Source organism: Balaenoptera musculus, chromosome 4 (genome assembly GCF_009873245.2).
Source record: "Balaenoptera musculus isolate JJ_BM4_2016_0621 chromosome 4, mBalMus1.pri.v3, whole genome shotgun sequence".
NCBI lineage: Eukaryota > Metazoa > Chordata > Mammalia > Artiodactyla > Balaenopteridae > Balaenoptera > Balaenoptera musculus.
Window position 1 is genome coordinate 15,036,577 of NC_045788.1, and position 17,048 is coordinate 15,053,624.

Below are 17,048 nucleotides of genomic sequence, written 5' to 3' on the forward strand. Positions count from 1 at the left end.
AGCCAACTACCTGTAGTCTGCACCTAGAGAGGCTGCAATCCCATTTAGTTCACTCTGCCTCTTACTGAGTTTTTTACTAACACATACCACTACCTTGTGAAGTGGCTTTGGAGCTTCTTCCTGCCCATGGAAAATAAAAGAAACAGATCAATCATTATTGTTTTAAGTGTTTTTTATCTAAAACTTCCTTATAATGAGAGATTTAATTCTACCTTTTCTGACTGGGCACCTTTCAGTTGAGGGCTGGCAGAAAGAGCGACAGTATTTCGAGAGCTATTTGCCAAAGCAACTTTCAAGTTTCTGACAATGACTTCTGAGAGTGGTGTACTCAGTTTCCTTTTCTGCTGGCTGGGACCTCCTGGAGTTTCCAAGGCTGCAAGTGCATCCTGTATGTATGGAGGGGGAGAGGGAGAAAGGAAGAGAGGAAAAGGAGAGAGAAAGGAAGAAGAGGGGAGAGAAGGGAAGAGAGAGAAGTAAACAGAATAAGGAAAGAGGGAGAGAAAAAGAGGTAAAGAGAGAAAGGGAATAATCCTCAATATTAATTGGATTATAGCTTTAACCTCCTCCAGTTTTCCTCTAAACAACAATAAAAAGACTGAACTAGTATCTATTATGAAGAAAAAAAATTTCATACTGTCCAGCACATTAGTTCAAAGAGACTGACAAGCTTACATTTTCAGCAGCACTTACCACATTTGTCTGATCTTAGAGTTGAAGTTGGTTAAAATTAATGATACCAAAAAACAAAATAAACGAACAAGTAAACAAACAAAACACACAGACGGAAACAAGTAAGCAAGGATGGATATAAACAAGACATGAACTATAAAGAAGGTTAAAAAGTTAGATTGAGCTGAGAATTGTGAAAAATCTTCAAAGGTACAAAATGTATTCCTGTTCCCAAGCCACCCACAATTCCCTCGTGAGCAGAGGCCACTGCTGTCCAGGGCTTGTGCTCATTCTCTTTCCCATCTGCATAGTATTCCATGCATACAGCAGAAGGTATTTAACCAGTGCTCAACTGATGAATATTTAGATTAACAATCTTTTGCCAGTATAACGATGTAGTGAATAACCTTGTACACACACATTTTGCACACACAAGAGTAAAGGGAACCATTTAAGCAAAATGTGCGCACCAACACTGACATTCTCATGAGCAAAGCATTAGTGTTTCCCAACATGCTTGACAGCACAGTGGGTAATCAGATTTTTCTTTTTTGCCAATCTGATAGGTTAAAAAATATATCTGCATGCTTTAATTTTCCATCCTCTTATACTGAATGAGATTAAACACCTTCATGCATGTATAATATTTCTATTCAATTTTTTGTGACAGATATCTCTTCCTATCCTTTGCTTATTTTCCCATTAGGTTATTAGTCTTTTTAAAATATCCACTTGCCTAAATATATCTGTATATATTTTTATGCACATATATACCCACTATGATATGCACATATTTGTTCCCAATTTGTCATTTGTCAAATTTTTGCCATGGAGAATTTTTCTTAAAACAAATACTTTTATTGCATATTTATAAGATCTGCATAGTTGAATGTAGAGAATTTTTTAATGCTGTCAAATTCATATGAATCTTTTATTTCTTTTGATATTATGTTATAGTTAGAAAGACCTTCCTCACAACGGAATTATTTAAAAACAAACTCACTCTCTCATGGCCTGTTCTAGTATTTTTATGCCTTCCTTTCTTGTACTTAAGTATCGGATCCTCTGAAATTCATTCTGATGTAAGGTTTGAGGTTTTATCCTAACTGTTCTCTCAGATGGCTACACAGTTGTCTGATTTGAATGTCCCCTTAATCATATAATGCATTCTTCTATCTATGGGGTGTAATCTTCTGCATTGATTTGATTATTCATGTAACAATAACACACTGCTTCAATTACTGAAGCTTTATGTTTTAATAATTTAGTAGGGCTAGAGCCTTCCCTTAATTATTCTTTTCAGAATTTTTATACTATTTCTGCTTACATTTTAAATAGGATCTATATTATCTTTTTAGATCTTTAGGATGTTTAATCTTTTTTCTGAGAACATGGTAAGGCTTTCTATTTGCAAGTTTTTGTTTTTTGTTTTTTTTTAAATTTCTCTGCAGCATTTAAAAGAATTCTTCATATACAAAAGAAATCAGAGCTCCCACACCATGTCTACCTGCCTTCTGCACCTATGCCATGAGCACTGCTTTCCTTCTGGTACTTTCCCCCACTTAAACATTAGATCCCAACCCCTCTCACTAATTCTCCCCTCTCATCTGCACCATCAACTGGATGTCTACTGATCCATCACGTTGGCATACAGTTATTTCTTCCATTTTAAAAACAAAACAACCTTCTTTTGATCATACTTTGCCCTACAGCTAGCACCCCATTTCTTGATTCCCCTTTACAGTAAGACTCCTCAAACGCATAGTTTATAGTCAATGTCCCAAACTCTTCCCACATTCCTGCAGGAACCCACTTGCTTCCACCTCCACAATGTCATAATAACCGTTATTGTTAAGATCACCAGTGACCACAATGCCAAATCCCGTGGTCAACTTTCTATTCTCACCTTTGTTGATCTTTCAGCAGCATCTGATATAGTGAACCACTCCTTCCTCAATACTTTCTTACTTGGCCTCTAAGACAATCTCTAGGCTTTCTCTTCCCTAACTGGTGGCTCCTCTCAGTCTCCTTTGCTGTTTCCTTCTCTAAATGTGAGCCCCTATGGGTGTTCCTTAGACCTTTGCTCTTTTCTTCTTCTGCTCTCTTGGCATCTCTTCTCATATGGCTTTAAATATTACCTACAAACTCGGATCTCCAAATTTCTTTCTCTAGCCCAGACCACTCACCATTCCTCAAACTTCAGGCTTTATGTGTAACTGCCTATTTGACAAAAGTACTTGGATGTCTAACAGGCATCTCAAACTTTATGTGTCCAAAACACGAGCTCTTGATCTTTAGGCTCCAATCCCAAAGCGTTCTATTCAACTCAGTTGATTGGCAGCTCCATTTTTCTAATCTCAGACCAAAATTCAGAGAAGCCAAATTCTAAACATTTAAAAACTCACCATGTATTAGGGAAAATTGATTGAGAATGATCAATATCTAGACATATCCTTGTAAAACTATTAGACTTTAAAAATAAAAGAAAAATCCACATGGCTTTCAGGCAAAAAAGAAATAATTTACAAAGACAACATAATTAGATTGGCATTACAATTTTCAAAAACAACATACATAAAAGCAAGGTAGCAGTGGACCAGCATTTTCAGGAAACTCAAGGGGGAAAAAAAAAAAAACCAAACCAAGAATAGTACATCTGAACAATTTGTTGAAGAATCAAGGCCTTAGTAAAAGTTTTAAAGGTGCAGAACTTCATTCCTACCAAAAGAGGACAGGGAAGCTTCACAAAGGACAGACAGTGAGCATTTCATATATTTAAATGCAGAGTTAAGATTAAAACAAGGGTGAGGTCCATGGGTTGAAGAATATATAAACATTTTATTTTCTGACAAAGTAGACAAATGTAACTAAAAATAGTGGAAGAGAGAAAAGGTGGAAACAGAATAAGATCACTGACTGCAATAGAAGCAGTAAGCAGGGGATCTAGACATAATTTAAAACTGACATATAAAAGGTTAAGAAGAAGGGGGATTAAGAACACTATAAGAAACCATGAGAATAAAACAAACAAACTCTTTCCTAAATACCAAAAGGAAAAAAAAATGCAAAGAGGACACAATAACTGAAGAAACATATAATAAACCTATGTAAAACATAATCACAAAGCAATTACAATATATGACAGAAATGAGACCAAATACAATATAAGTCATATTAAATGTGAATGGGCTTAACCTGCCTAACTGAAAGATTTTCAAAATTGCTCAAAAAGCAAACCCAACTCTATGCTGTATACAGGAGACCCACTTAAAACACAGCAATCCAAAAAGGCTAAAAATGAAGGAATGCACAGATTTATAAGGGAAATGAAAAGAGTAAGAGAGAAGCGATTGAAATCCTGATACCAAAGTACACTTCAAGCCAAAAGCATTAAATGAGACAAAGGACACATTCCTACTTACATAACAGTTATGAATATCTATGCACTAAGTAATACAGCAATGATCTATTCAAAACAAAAACCACATCAGATGCAGGGAGAAATAAAAAACACACCAATATTAGGAAACCTGAAAATACCGCTTAGTATAAGAGGAGTTAAATGAACAAAAAATAGGAAAGGATATAAAAGATCTAAACAATATAATCAATATGTCAGACTTTTATCTATAGAGAGAAAACCCTGATAAAGAATATATCTTCTTATCAAAGAATCTTCTCAAAAATCAAAGAATGTTCTCAAAAACTGCTCATATATCAGGGTACAAAGAAAAGATCAGTAAGTTCTGTGAAGTAGAAATATTACAAACAAAAGTCTGATCACAATGCAATAAAACTAGAAATTTAAAATGAAACAAACAAAATCCTTCCATCTGGAAATTAATGGAAACTCTACATATCTGAGTAAAAGGTTATGTGAGTATTCCTTATACTATTTTTATTTTGCAACTTCTTGTAAGTTAGGAATTATTTCCAAGTATAATATTAAAAAAAAAAACTTATAATACTTCTTTGGCAAGGATGGGGAAACTGGGTGCTCAATACACTATTGGTGGGAGTATAAACTGGTACAACCATTCGGACAGCCTGTCAGTCTCTACTGAAGGTGAAAGATGACCCAGCAATTTCACTTCTAGGTATATACCAAAAAGCAAAGCATGTATACATATTCCAAGAGACATGCACAAGAATGTTCACAGTAGTGCTATTTGTAAGAGCAAAAAACTAGTAACCACCTAAATGCCCATCAACAGTAGACTGAATATGTAAGTTGTGATATATCCATACACTGGATTATTATACAGTAATAAAATCAAGGAATTATAGTTAGAGGTAGCAACATTGACAAATCTTCTAAACAAAGGTTGAACAAAAATAGACAGACTCATAATACATGTTATGATTCCACCTATTTAAAAGTGAAAAACAATCATAACAAAGCTAGTGTTAGACGTCAGGAGTATTACCTTTGGGGAGGAAGGAGGAAGAAGTGATGGGAAGGGGGGACTTGAGGAAGATTCTATAGCATTGGCAATGATCTCTTTCTGAATATGTATTGTGTCTTCCCAACTGTTAACACTAATGTTTCATTTACCAGCACATCTGTTGTACTTTTCTGGATGTGTGTCAATTAAAAATTAAGTTAAATAAGGGGTGCTTTTTATTGTAAGGCCTAATGTATGTTCAATTTTGTGATCCATATGGAATCATGCGCCCTTCTGTTTTCAGAGAAAAAATTCAAAATACTATATTACATCAATTTGAAGAACCACTTATTATAAGATGAAGAACTATTTTATATATCACAAAAGACAGAAGAGAGAGAGACACTGCTAAATACACTATGACTAAACAATGAAACCTTTAAATGTGTTTTGTACCTTCACTGAGACTATTTCAGAACCATCAGCTTTTCATTGCAAGGTAGAAGAATGGTCTCAATGACTAGAAATACTTCTACTATCTTCTTGTCTCCTAATATTATTTCACTTACTATTCAAAGAGTCTATAAGCTTTGAGACCTTGGAAATCATCTAGATATGCTCCATGATTTTACAGACGGGGATAATGAAACCCAAAGAGGTTGACTCGCCTTAAAAGGCTGCAAGAGGAAAAGCAGAGGCCTGACTCTAGATCTTGCAGTTCCCAAACCAGTGGTTTTCCTCTACTTCTTAAGGCACAAGGAACAGTGTTAATCACAGCACAAAATGTTACTTCAGAAGAAATTTGATCAAAGATTTAGCTTGGAGAAAACTGTCCCGGGTATCAATTTACATTTATTTTCTGAAGATGAACAATCTGTAAACTTTAAGTTTGCTCCAAAACATACTAGTAAAAATTATTAAACTCTATGAGTAAAACCTCAATAGATAAACCATACAATAATTTTGCAAAGTCATGGATAAAAAAAACATGGTTTGAACAGCCATTTGAAAGGCCAAAAACTACTAAAGGAATAGTGAAGAAATTATCTTTGGGGAATGAAAGGAAACCATTTGAGAAGCTTGAATTAGCCCTTGATTTGTGAATGAATTTTTCAGAAAGGGAGCCATACTCCAGTGCTCAGAAGATCAAAGAAAGATGCACACTTAACTCATCTTTTTAAGGGAAATGATTGAAAAGTAAAGTGATAACAAACATTTTCAGAAAGAGCACCAGGTGTACTCCTAGAATCAAAACATAAGTAGCAATGTGTTTATGTTATTTTACAGTTTATGAAATTATTTCATCACATAATTTCACTTAATCCTTATGATAAACCTGTAAGTTTTCAGAGTAAGTGATACTATGCTCCTTGTACAAAAGGAACTAATGCTCAGATATGTTAAATGATCTGTGAGTCATACCGTTCATGACAGATATAGGACTTGAATCCAGATGTCCTGATTTCACACTATATATCTCTAGCTGTTACCTCAACCCTGGATATATGTAGGGACTCAATACTAGGCATCTATTTGCCAACATTTCTGGAAGTTACTACTACAAACTTCAGAGGTGATGGAGAACTTGGTGCTTTACTTTATAAGCTATAGAACTGTTATCTCCAGGACCATTTTCTATAAGCCTTACCTTCACATCAAAGGAAGGCTTGAAGAGTTTGTCCTTGGACAGAAACTTTGATGGTGTATCCAGGCGTAATGAGGGCTCCTTCTGAAGTGGTTGTCCTGCTGCAGGGGAGACTGAAGCCTGTCCGGAGTGCTGTGAGATCACTGCACGGAAAGCTTTACTCTGAAAGCGGTTCATATCTAAAGGTGTAACAGCTGTTTTTCTGTGAGTTTCCAGGTCTGTGACAGGATGCTCTGGAGTATCTGGATTTAGATTCACCCCGTTTGTTGTTTCAGTTTCCAAACTTTGTTCTAGAGATTTAAAATGAAAAGAAACAAATGTGAGCCACTAATGTCTTTTTGTGTCTAAAGAGGCACACAAGAAGTGATGTTTTTACATCTTATTGTGAGTTTTCATGTGAATTCTCAAGTATACTTCAAACCACAAAGTTATATACCTACTTTCAAAGAAACAAAGCAGACAATATATTAAAATATGTGTTGAGTTAGACAAGTACATCAACTGAAACAAATAATTAATGAAATTAGATTTCCTGTTTCATCTTGTTGTAACTTGAAATATTCTCAACAAACCTCATAATTTGCCCAAAATTATATAAATAATGTCATCTTAGTCAATGGCAGAGTAAAAAAGAAAATCCCAATTACATGTACTCAGAGTTAACAACTACGGTCAAGTTTTCGGAAAGTGCTTAATGAAGTTTTGATATTACTTTGCCTGCATTGTAAAATTTCCAGGTTGTCTAGATAAAAGTAGTAAGTAATAGCTTTGAGAAGCTTCCCTGAAGTTTGCCCAGGGATGCCATCATCATCTTACAAGAGAGGCTACTGTGTCCTCCCACCCTGCCTCCTACCTTTTTTCAACATTTAACAAATACACTTATTAGACGGCTGCTCCGTGCCAGGCCTAATCTAGACAATGAAAATATATAATGCACAAGACACACGTACTCCTTGCCTTTTCAGAGCTTATGGTTTAGCGGGGTAACATGAAAGTAAACTAGAACGGTAACACTGGGATGAGAGCTACAAAAGGCCAGGGTGTTATGGCAAGACAAAGGCCATACTTGTTGAGTCAAGGAAGGCTTTCCAGGGAAAGTGACATCCAAGTTGAGAAATGAAAGATAAGGAGGAACAGGCAAGCATGAAGCAAGCAAGAGATAACATGCAAAAGCCCAAAGATGAGGAATAGAGAGCACTTTACTCATAAGATGTGTCAGTGTGAGCCACTGAAGGAACAGTAAATGGGATCTAAGCTCATTAGACTTCAAACACTGAGACCCTAGAATGCTCCTATATTGTTCTGTACCCTCTAGCTTTCAGATAGTGCCTACACTTGATAGTACAGATACAAATTAAACATTTGTGCTATGAACGCATATTTATTTTGCCCACACCCCCAATAATGAGTGCCCAAGAGTTGCTCACGTGAAAGGGAGAAATTTTAATGACCTGTCCTAAAAATAAGTTTTAGCACATTCATATCCCAGAAACCATCAAATTGTAAAAAAATATATATAAAAGGACAAAATAAAAGTATTAACCTTCTTTAGGTGAATCTTTGATCAGAAAATGGCTTTCATTTGCTCTCTTTCCCAATCTAGCAGTCTCCAACAGCCAAGCTATAGTGACCGCTGGTAAATTCCACTTCTTGGCAGCTTCATATTTAGAACCACCTGGTTCTTTCAATACAAGATGTGTACTGGCAAACATGCCTTTCTTTGCATTGGATTTCCGAACAAAGAATTCTTGAACACTGAAAGTTACATTTAAAGAAAAGCAAATGTCATCTGCACAATCAGCCAGCAAAGTAAGAATGAAGTTTCTAATACAATGGTTTTGTTAGAGTTCTGAATATAAGAAAATACTCACAGATTAAAAGTTGGTTCTATTTCTTAAATTAAGCTAATCCCCTTACAAGTGCTTACTCTAGAATGAAAATATATTGCTACAATTAAACTTTTTATAAAAACATAAGCAAATTAAACTAGACTTACAAGAAATAACCAGAAAAACCATCTATTTAATTAGTCATCACCCATCCACCTTGTCTTTCCTCCCAAAAGGAGGCAGCATGGAACAACTAGGGGAGCAAAGGAAGAGTATGAATAACACATTATATCTTTTAGCCCACTACAACTTCTCCAAGTATTTTCACATATCTCATTCGATCCTCTCAATATTTGTGAAATACCAATATTTTACAAATTATTGTAAAAATACGACCTGGGAAAAGATGCAGAGAAATTAAACGCCTTCCTCATGATCACAGAATATTAAAGAGAATATGGGGGCAAAAACAGAATATGAGATATAAACAGAATTGTCTTTTCTTTTAGGACTTCCGGTTTTAGGTCTAGATTCCCACTTTTAAGATTTTTTTAATATTCCACATTTTTCCTAGTACTTTCATGGATTCATTTTTCACATTTAACCCACTGATCAATTAATTTGGTACTTATTTTGGGATGAGATGTTGCTCCAACTTTACTGAATCATATTTATTAAATAAACCATCTCTTCCTCAATAAGTTGAAATATCACTTTTATCATATACCAAATTCCTGTTTGTGTTTAGGTCTATTTCTAGACTTTCTGCCTGTTCACTGAACTTTCTGCTACTTACAGACACACTATTTTATCTAGTGAGGTTTACAAAATATATTTAAATAACTATTCTATTTCAGAATTTTTATGACTTTCCTGCTTGCTAATATTTTTTTTGAATTTAAGAATTAGTTTGCTATTGCCCTCTCTAAAAAATTTCTTTACAATGTTTAGTCTTCCTGTCCAAGAACAGATACATCTTTCATACTGTTCAAGTCATATTTATTTCCCTCAATAGCATTTTACAAGTTTCTGTAGCTCTTCCAAGTTTCACTTTAAATTTTTTTTAAAAATTGAAATATAGTTGACATACAATATTATATTAGTTTCAGGTGTACTACGTAGTGACTCAACATTTAAATGCATTACAAATGATCAACACCAAAAGTCTAGTAGCCATCTGTCAACATACAAAGCTAGTACAGTATTACTTTTTTCCTTATGCTGAATATTACATCCCCGTGACTTTTTAATTTTATAACTGGAATTTTGTACCTCTTAATCCCCGTCACCTATTTTGCCCAACCTTCCATTCCCTTCCCCTCTGGTGACTACTAATTTGTTCTTTATATCTATGAGTCTATTTTGGTTTTATTTTGTTTGTTCATTTGTTTTGTTTTTTTAGATCCCACATCATGTTGCTAGGTGTTTTATCTCTTACTACAGATTTAGTAAGAGACCTTTGTTTTCATTAGCTCTTCTAACTGGTTGTACATATGAAGGTCAGTGACTTCTGTATATTAATATTCTACATAACCACTTTGCTGAATTTTTCTGTGAGCACCGCTTTAGTCTGTTGCCATATTTTGTTATTGTTATTTGCTACAATTTCAGTTTTTTCCAAAATCTTACTGTTTAGTATAATCCAAGTACAGAACACAGCAAAAAAGGAAATATACAATTTAATGAATTATCATAAGATGAAAACCCTTATATCCACCACCCACGTCAGAAGACAGAATCTTACCAGTCACTCCAGAACCTCTCCAACGTGCCTCTTCTCAGTTACTAACCCCCTTCCCTCCCTTGCTAACAGTAGCCACTATTTGGATATTTATGATTATCACTTCCTTACTTTTCTTTAGTTTTATCACATAGTGCATCCTTAAACACTACATTTAATTTTTTATGTCTTTTAGCTTGCAGGTTCCCTCTTCTTTCCTTGCTCCCTTGCTGAAGACACTATAATGTAGAGTTATCTCAGAGTCTGGATTTTGCTGACTGTATTGCTGTGCTGTAGTAGAACATGTTATTCTCCTGTATTTCCTATAATTCAGTAGTTGAATCTAGGTTTTATTAGATTGAGGTTTCATTATTTTGCTAAGACTACTTCAAGGTGGTGATGTATTCTTCACAAGGAAGCATATAATGTCTGGTTTTCTCTTTAGTATGTGATTAACTGTTGATTTTCAATGCCTAGATTCTTTCATTTATTAGTCACATTTAAGAATCACAATCTTATCATTCTTTTTTCACTTATTTGTTGGAATACTTCTATAAAGGGAAACTGTCTTATCCATTATTATGGTACTCTGATACAGACTGTATAGGAAAAGCAGGATAAATACTTGATCCTTTCTCTTTATTTACCAGCTTTCAAAATAATGAGTTGGTTTCCTAGCATCCTTCAAACATGACCAATTAGCTTAGTTTGTTTGGTGCCATTATGAAGTTATGATTTAAACATTATTTAAATGTGTCTGGATCCACTGCCATTATTATCTCTAGTGACACTTAACTTTTCCTGTCTTTGGCCAGTGGAGGTCCTTTTGACACAACCCTTCCTACTAGTCTTCAATAATGTATCAATACTTGCTCTCTGTTCTGACAAAATGTTCCAGACTCACTGGTATCTTTTCTGCCCCAGACCTAGAACCAATCATTTCTTTAAGCTTTAGTTTCTTTTAGTGGGAAGTGGTATTTTAAGGTCACAATGTGGGCACTGGTGTTGCTTGTTACTATCAGGTTGATAATGATTTCTAGGCTTAAAAGTGGTTTTGAATTCCTCTTTGAACCAAGAGTTACTAAAAAGTTCTAAAATGTCCAGTTGATAAAGTCTTTTCATTTTCTATTTCTACTACTCATTTCTAGTTTTTTGGTTTTTTTTTTTTTGCACTGTGATTACAGAATATGGTCTCCACTCTTTCTACTTCAGGGAACTTACTGAGGTTTTCTTTGTGGCCAATTTCTATACAGGCAATGTTTATGAGTGTTCCACAGGTGCCTGAAATGGTATGGTCACTGTTTTAGGGTGGATAGCTAACTATGCTGTTTAACTCTGTATCCTTATAGTTTTGCATTTGACCTGTCATGAGGTAAAAGGTGGGAATTAAAGTCTCCTACAATTAACGTTTCTGCTGATTCCTCATTGAATTTCCTGCTGTTTTTGTTCTATGAATGGTAGTCATGCTCTATTTGGTATATACATATTTTTTACCTTCAGTGTGAATAGCACTCTTTATTTACAGTGCTCTTCTTTTTCCTGTTTAATGCCTTTTGATTTGAATCCAAACTTGTCTGACGTTAAAACTGCAACACTCTCCTTTCTTTTGAGGTATCTTTGCCCATCTTTTGTTTCTTCCCGAATGTTCCGAATCATTTCGGTTTAGATGTGTCTCTTGTTTAAAAGCATTTTAAGTGCTGCTTCATGATATAATCTAAAAGAACTTTTCCTTTAATGTAAAGTTTAGTTCATTTATATTTATTTATATAATGAGTTTTCTACTTCCTTTTTAAACAGCCACCATTAAAGTTCACTTACAGGTTGGGCTAATTTGGATTTTGGAACTTTAAAGTTCATTTTCTTTCTCCCAAAGTATTCATTATTCCTGCTTAACATTTGCACTGCAGAAAAACAACGAATGTACACTGAAAAAGAATAAATCATCCATATGGCACATGGAAGGGAATAAATAATGCTTAGACAAGCAACACTCAATAACGACCCATGTATCAGCTTTAAATATTCCCTTTCCTGGTAGGTAAGCATTAATACCTGGAGTCTTAACATTTGCCAGGCATCCATCTAACAGCATTCTCCCTCTCCCACTTTGAGCCATCACATAGATATGCAACACATTCCTCATAAATATTATAAAGACACCCAGTGAAATCCTAATTTGAATGCTCTTCTATAAGTCAAAACAAATAAAAAGTACACCAAGACAGCAGGTACACTAAAAATACTACATACCTTGCTCCAAGGCGATTTGCTAAGAATGTCAATGAATCTTTTTCAGCTCCTGCACACTGGCTGAATGAAAGAACACAATCCTCTAAAGGAGTCATTCCTGCCATTACTGGGACTGGTGTGAAGAGAGGATTTGACTTTGGATCAATTAAAGTCTGATAGTCTATACAAGTTACCTTTTAAAAACAAGAGAAACAATAACATCAACCTGAAATAAGCGACTAGTGGTTAACACTGGTTCAGTTACAGTAAACGTAATTTTAGTTTAGATGAAAAGCAATTTTACTTTCATATAAATGTGTATATATGCTCATTCTCAACACATTTAAAATTATAACATTAAAGAAATACATACACATCAATCCATTATATAGGATGTTAAAATCAGTCAGATTTATCATCGAATTTATTGAATTTTGCTTAAAATTTAATTTCTTCCGAAGTATTATCATTTTTTCTCTTTGAAAGTTGAAAAAAAAATCAATGATGAAATTATTAGTGATAAGCCAACAAGATGGAATAATACAAAAGTGTATGTCATGTTTTGGTAGTAAGAAAACTAGGAAAATTGAAATAGTATGAGATGACCTGGAGTAACTTCCTAAGAAGGAACACTGCTAGTGTGGCCCCTCTATTCTACCAGGATTAGGACCAAGAAGGTTGCATAGTTTATTATTTACAATTTCCTTTGCTAAAAGCAAAATCCAGACAGTGCTCAAACCCAAATACCAATTTACTGAAACTGAACTGCCTAAGAAATAAACGTGTACTCTTAGTTTCAGACATCCTTCAATACTACATTTCAACTGCTACAGTGTTTTCTTACCAGCCACGTATTTGTAACAACTTCTCCCACAGTTGCCTGTACTTCACACCCCAGCAGAGGAACCACAGCATAATCAGCAACAACTCTGCTCTGAAGTGACACAATTTTTCCAGCATTTTCTCTTATGATAGTTGCAATATTAAATTCATTTTCATTACTAAAACCTAAAACAAGAAAACTCTTTTGGCTAAATAAACCTTCTTCAGTAATTGTAGAAGCATCAGGGAGGCAATGACTGACGGAAGACTGGTTTTCTTCTTGCAGAGAAATATGAGTAGAATCATCAGGGGGCTCCACATGAGCAGAATCATTAAAGGGCCCAACTTCAGACTTCGCAACTTCAACTGGAACAGAAAAAGAAATGTTTTCTAACAGGTAGTTTATTTTATAAAGTTTATTTCCTAGTAAGGATATTAAGGTAACATGGAACCTGAGAACTGTGACTACACATATAAAACTAAGGCTTTATAAGTATACAATGAAGAAAGAATATGAACCATCCCATTCTTTGGGTTCCCAGGAGTGTTATCAGTATTACTATCCTAGAACAACAGCAATCATGTTACTATTCTAAGTATTGCTAGTGTACTAGAAAACTCTAATTAGTTGAAAATTATGAAGCTCCAGTAACTCCATGGGCCTGTTTGAGTTCCGAAACTAGTTCAGATAATTCATAACAGAATTAAGAAAATATCATTAAGGAAAAAATGGAAGCAACAGGCCTAAGTGGTCAAGGCCATCACATGGAAATAACTGAATAAATGCAATAATAAGAGAATTATGGTTACTTCTCTTTCAAAAATTTCTAAAAAGTTTCATAATGAAATTGGAGCTATTTAGCTTCTATATAGATTCTTAAGACAACAACTGATCAAGGACCCAACAGTCTCAACTATTTCATTTCAGGATAAAGTTGGCTAATAAATGGGTAGTAGAAGAACAAAGCATAGCTATTTTAAAATATAAATGTCAATAATGAAAATGCAGCTGCTGCCAGTGTCCTAGTCCTCACGGTGAGACATAGCTACTCCCTGCCTCTGCAGGAGACCTTCCAACACTAGCAGGGTGTTATACACTGGAAAAGTCCTGGTTTAAAAATAAAGGGATTAGGAGAGGGCAGACAGCAGAAGCAAGAAGAACTACAGTTCTGCAGCCTGTGGAACTAAAACCACTTTCACAGAAAGACAGACAAGATGAAAAGGCAGAGGGCTATGTACCAGATGAAGGAACAAGATAAAACCCCAGAAAAACAACTATATGAAGTGGAGATAGGCAACCTTCCAGAAAAAGAATTCAGAATAATGATAGTGAAGATGACCCAGGACCTCGGAAAAAGAATGGAGGCAAAGATCGAGAAGATGCAAGAAATGTTTAAAAAAGACCTAGGAGAATTAAAGAACAAACAAATAGAGATGAACAATACAATAACTGAAATGAAAAATACACTAGAAGGAATCAATAGCAGAATAACTGAGGCAGAAGAACAGATAAGTGACCTGGAAGACAGAATGGTGAAATTCACTGCTATGGAACAGAATATAGAAAAAAGAATGAAAAGAAATGAAGACAGCCTAAGAGACCTCTGGGACAACATTAATTGCAACAACATTCACATTATAGGGGTCCCAGAAGGAGAAGAGAGAGAGAAAGGACCCGAGAAAATATTTGAAGAGATTATAGTCAAAAACTTCCCTAACATGGGAAAGGAAATAGCCACCCAAGTCCAGGAAGCACAGAGAGTCCCATACAGAATAAACCCAAGGAGAAACACGCTGAGACACATAGTAATCAAAGTGGCAAAAATTAAAGACAAAGAAAAATTATTGAAAGCAACAAGGGAAAAACGACAAATAACATACAAGGGAACTCCCATAAGGTTAAAAGCTGATTTCTCAGCAGAAACTCTAAAAGCCAGAAGGGAGTGGCATGACATATTTAAAGTGATGAAAGGGAAGAACTTAAAACCAAGATTACTCTACCCGGCAAGGATCTCATTCAGATTCGATGGAGAAATCAAAAGCTTTACAGACAAGCAAAAGCAAAGAGAATTCAGCACCACCAAACCAGCTCTACAACAAATGCTAAAGGAACTTCTCTAAGTGGGAAACACAAGAGAAGAAAAGGACCTACAAAAACAAACCCAAAACAATTAAGAAAATGGTCATAGGAACATACATATCAATAATTACCTTCAACGTGAATGGATTAAATGCTCCAACCAAAAGACACAGGCTTGCCGAATGGATACAAAAACAAAACCCATATATATGCTGTCTACAAGAGACCCACTTCAGACCTAGGGACACATACAGACTGGAAGTGAAGGGATGGAAAATGATATTCCATGCAAATGGAAATCAAAAGAAAGCTGGAGTAGCAATACTCATATCCGATAAAATAGACTTTAAAACAAAAACTGTTACAAGAGACAAAGAAGCACACTACATAATGATCAAGGAATCAATCCAAGAAGAAGATATAACAATTATAAATATATATGCACCCAACATAGGAGCACCTCAATACGTAAGACAACTGCTAACAGCTATAAAAGAGGAAACCGACAGTAACACAATAATAGTGGGGGGACTTCCCTGGTGGTGCAGTGGTTAAGAATCTGCCTGCCACTGCAGGGAACACGGGTTTCAGCCCTGGTCCAGGAAGATCCCACATGCAGCAGAGCAACTAAGCCCGCGCGCCACAACTACTGAGCCGGCTCTCTAGAGCCCGTGAGCCACAACTACTGAGCCCACGTGCCACAAGTACTGAAGCCCGCACGCCTAGAGCCCATGCTCTACAACAAGAGAAGCCACCGCAATGAGAAGCCCACGCACCGCAACGAAGAGTAGCCCACTCCCCGCAACTAGAGAAAGCCTGCGCACAGCAACGAAGACCCAATGCAGCCAACAATAAATAAATAAATTAATAAAAATAGTAACAGTGGGGGACTTTAACACCTCACTTACACCAATGGACAGATCATCCAAACAGAAAATTAAAAAGGAAACACAAGCTTTAAATGACACAGTATACCAGATAGATTTAACTGATATTTATAGGACATTCCATCCAAAAACAGCAGATTACACTTTCTTCTCAAGAGCGCACAGAAGATTCTCCATATTGGATCACACCTTGGGTCACAAATCAAGCCTCAGTAAATTTAAGAAAACTGAAATCGTATCAAACATCTTTTCCAACCACAACACTATGAGATTAGAAATCAATTACAGGGAAAAAAATCGTAAAAACCACAAACACATGGAGGCTAAACAATACGCTACTAAATCACCAAGAGATCACTGAAGAAATCAAAGAGGACATCAAAAAATACCTAGAGACAAATGACAATGAAAACATGACGATCCAAAACCTATGGGATGCAGCAAAAGCAGTTCTAAGAGGGAAGTCTATAGCAATACAATCGTACCTCAAGAAAAAACAAACATCTCAAATAAACAATCTAACCTTACACCTAAAAGAACTAGAGAAAGAAGAACAAACAAAACCCAAAGTTAGCAGAAGGAAAGAAATCATAAAGATCAGAGCAGAAGTAAATGAAATAGAAACAAAGAAAACAATAGCAAAGATCAAAAAAACTAAAAGCTGGTTCTTTGAGAAGATAAACAAAATTGATAAACCATTAGCCAGACTCACCAAGAAAAAGAGGGAGAGGACTCAAATCAATAAAATTAGAAATGAAAAAGGAGAAGTTACAACAGACACC

At 35.4% G+C, this 17,048-nt stretch overlaps 1 protein-coding gene across 4 annotated transcripts in view; it reads right to left on the minus strand.

Annotated features, from left to right (window-relative positions):
• TOPBP1 (DNA topoisomerase II binding protein 1) overlaps positions 1–17,048 on the minus strand; it is a 71,228-nt gene that overhangs the window by 26,382 nt on the left and 27,798 nt on the right. For all 4 annotated transcript variants that reach the window (XM_036850119.1, XM_036850118.1, XM_036850121.1 and 1 more), the window contains 6 exons: positions 13,322–13,665; positions 12,499–12,671; positions 8,243–8,454; positions 6,703–6,989; positions 213–386; positions 11–120 (listed from right to left, as the gene is read on the minus strand). In XM_036850119.1, coding sequence (XP_036706014.1) covers positions 11–120; positions 213–386; positions 6,703–6,989; positions 8,243–8,454; positions 12,499–12,671; positions 13,322–13,665 — 1,300 coding nt within the window. The remainder of the gene's footprint in view (positions 1–10; positions 121–212; positions 387–6,702; positions 6,990–8,242; positions 8,455–12,498; positions 12,672–13,321; positions 13,666–17,048) is intronic.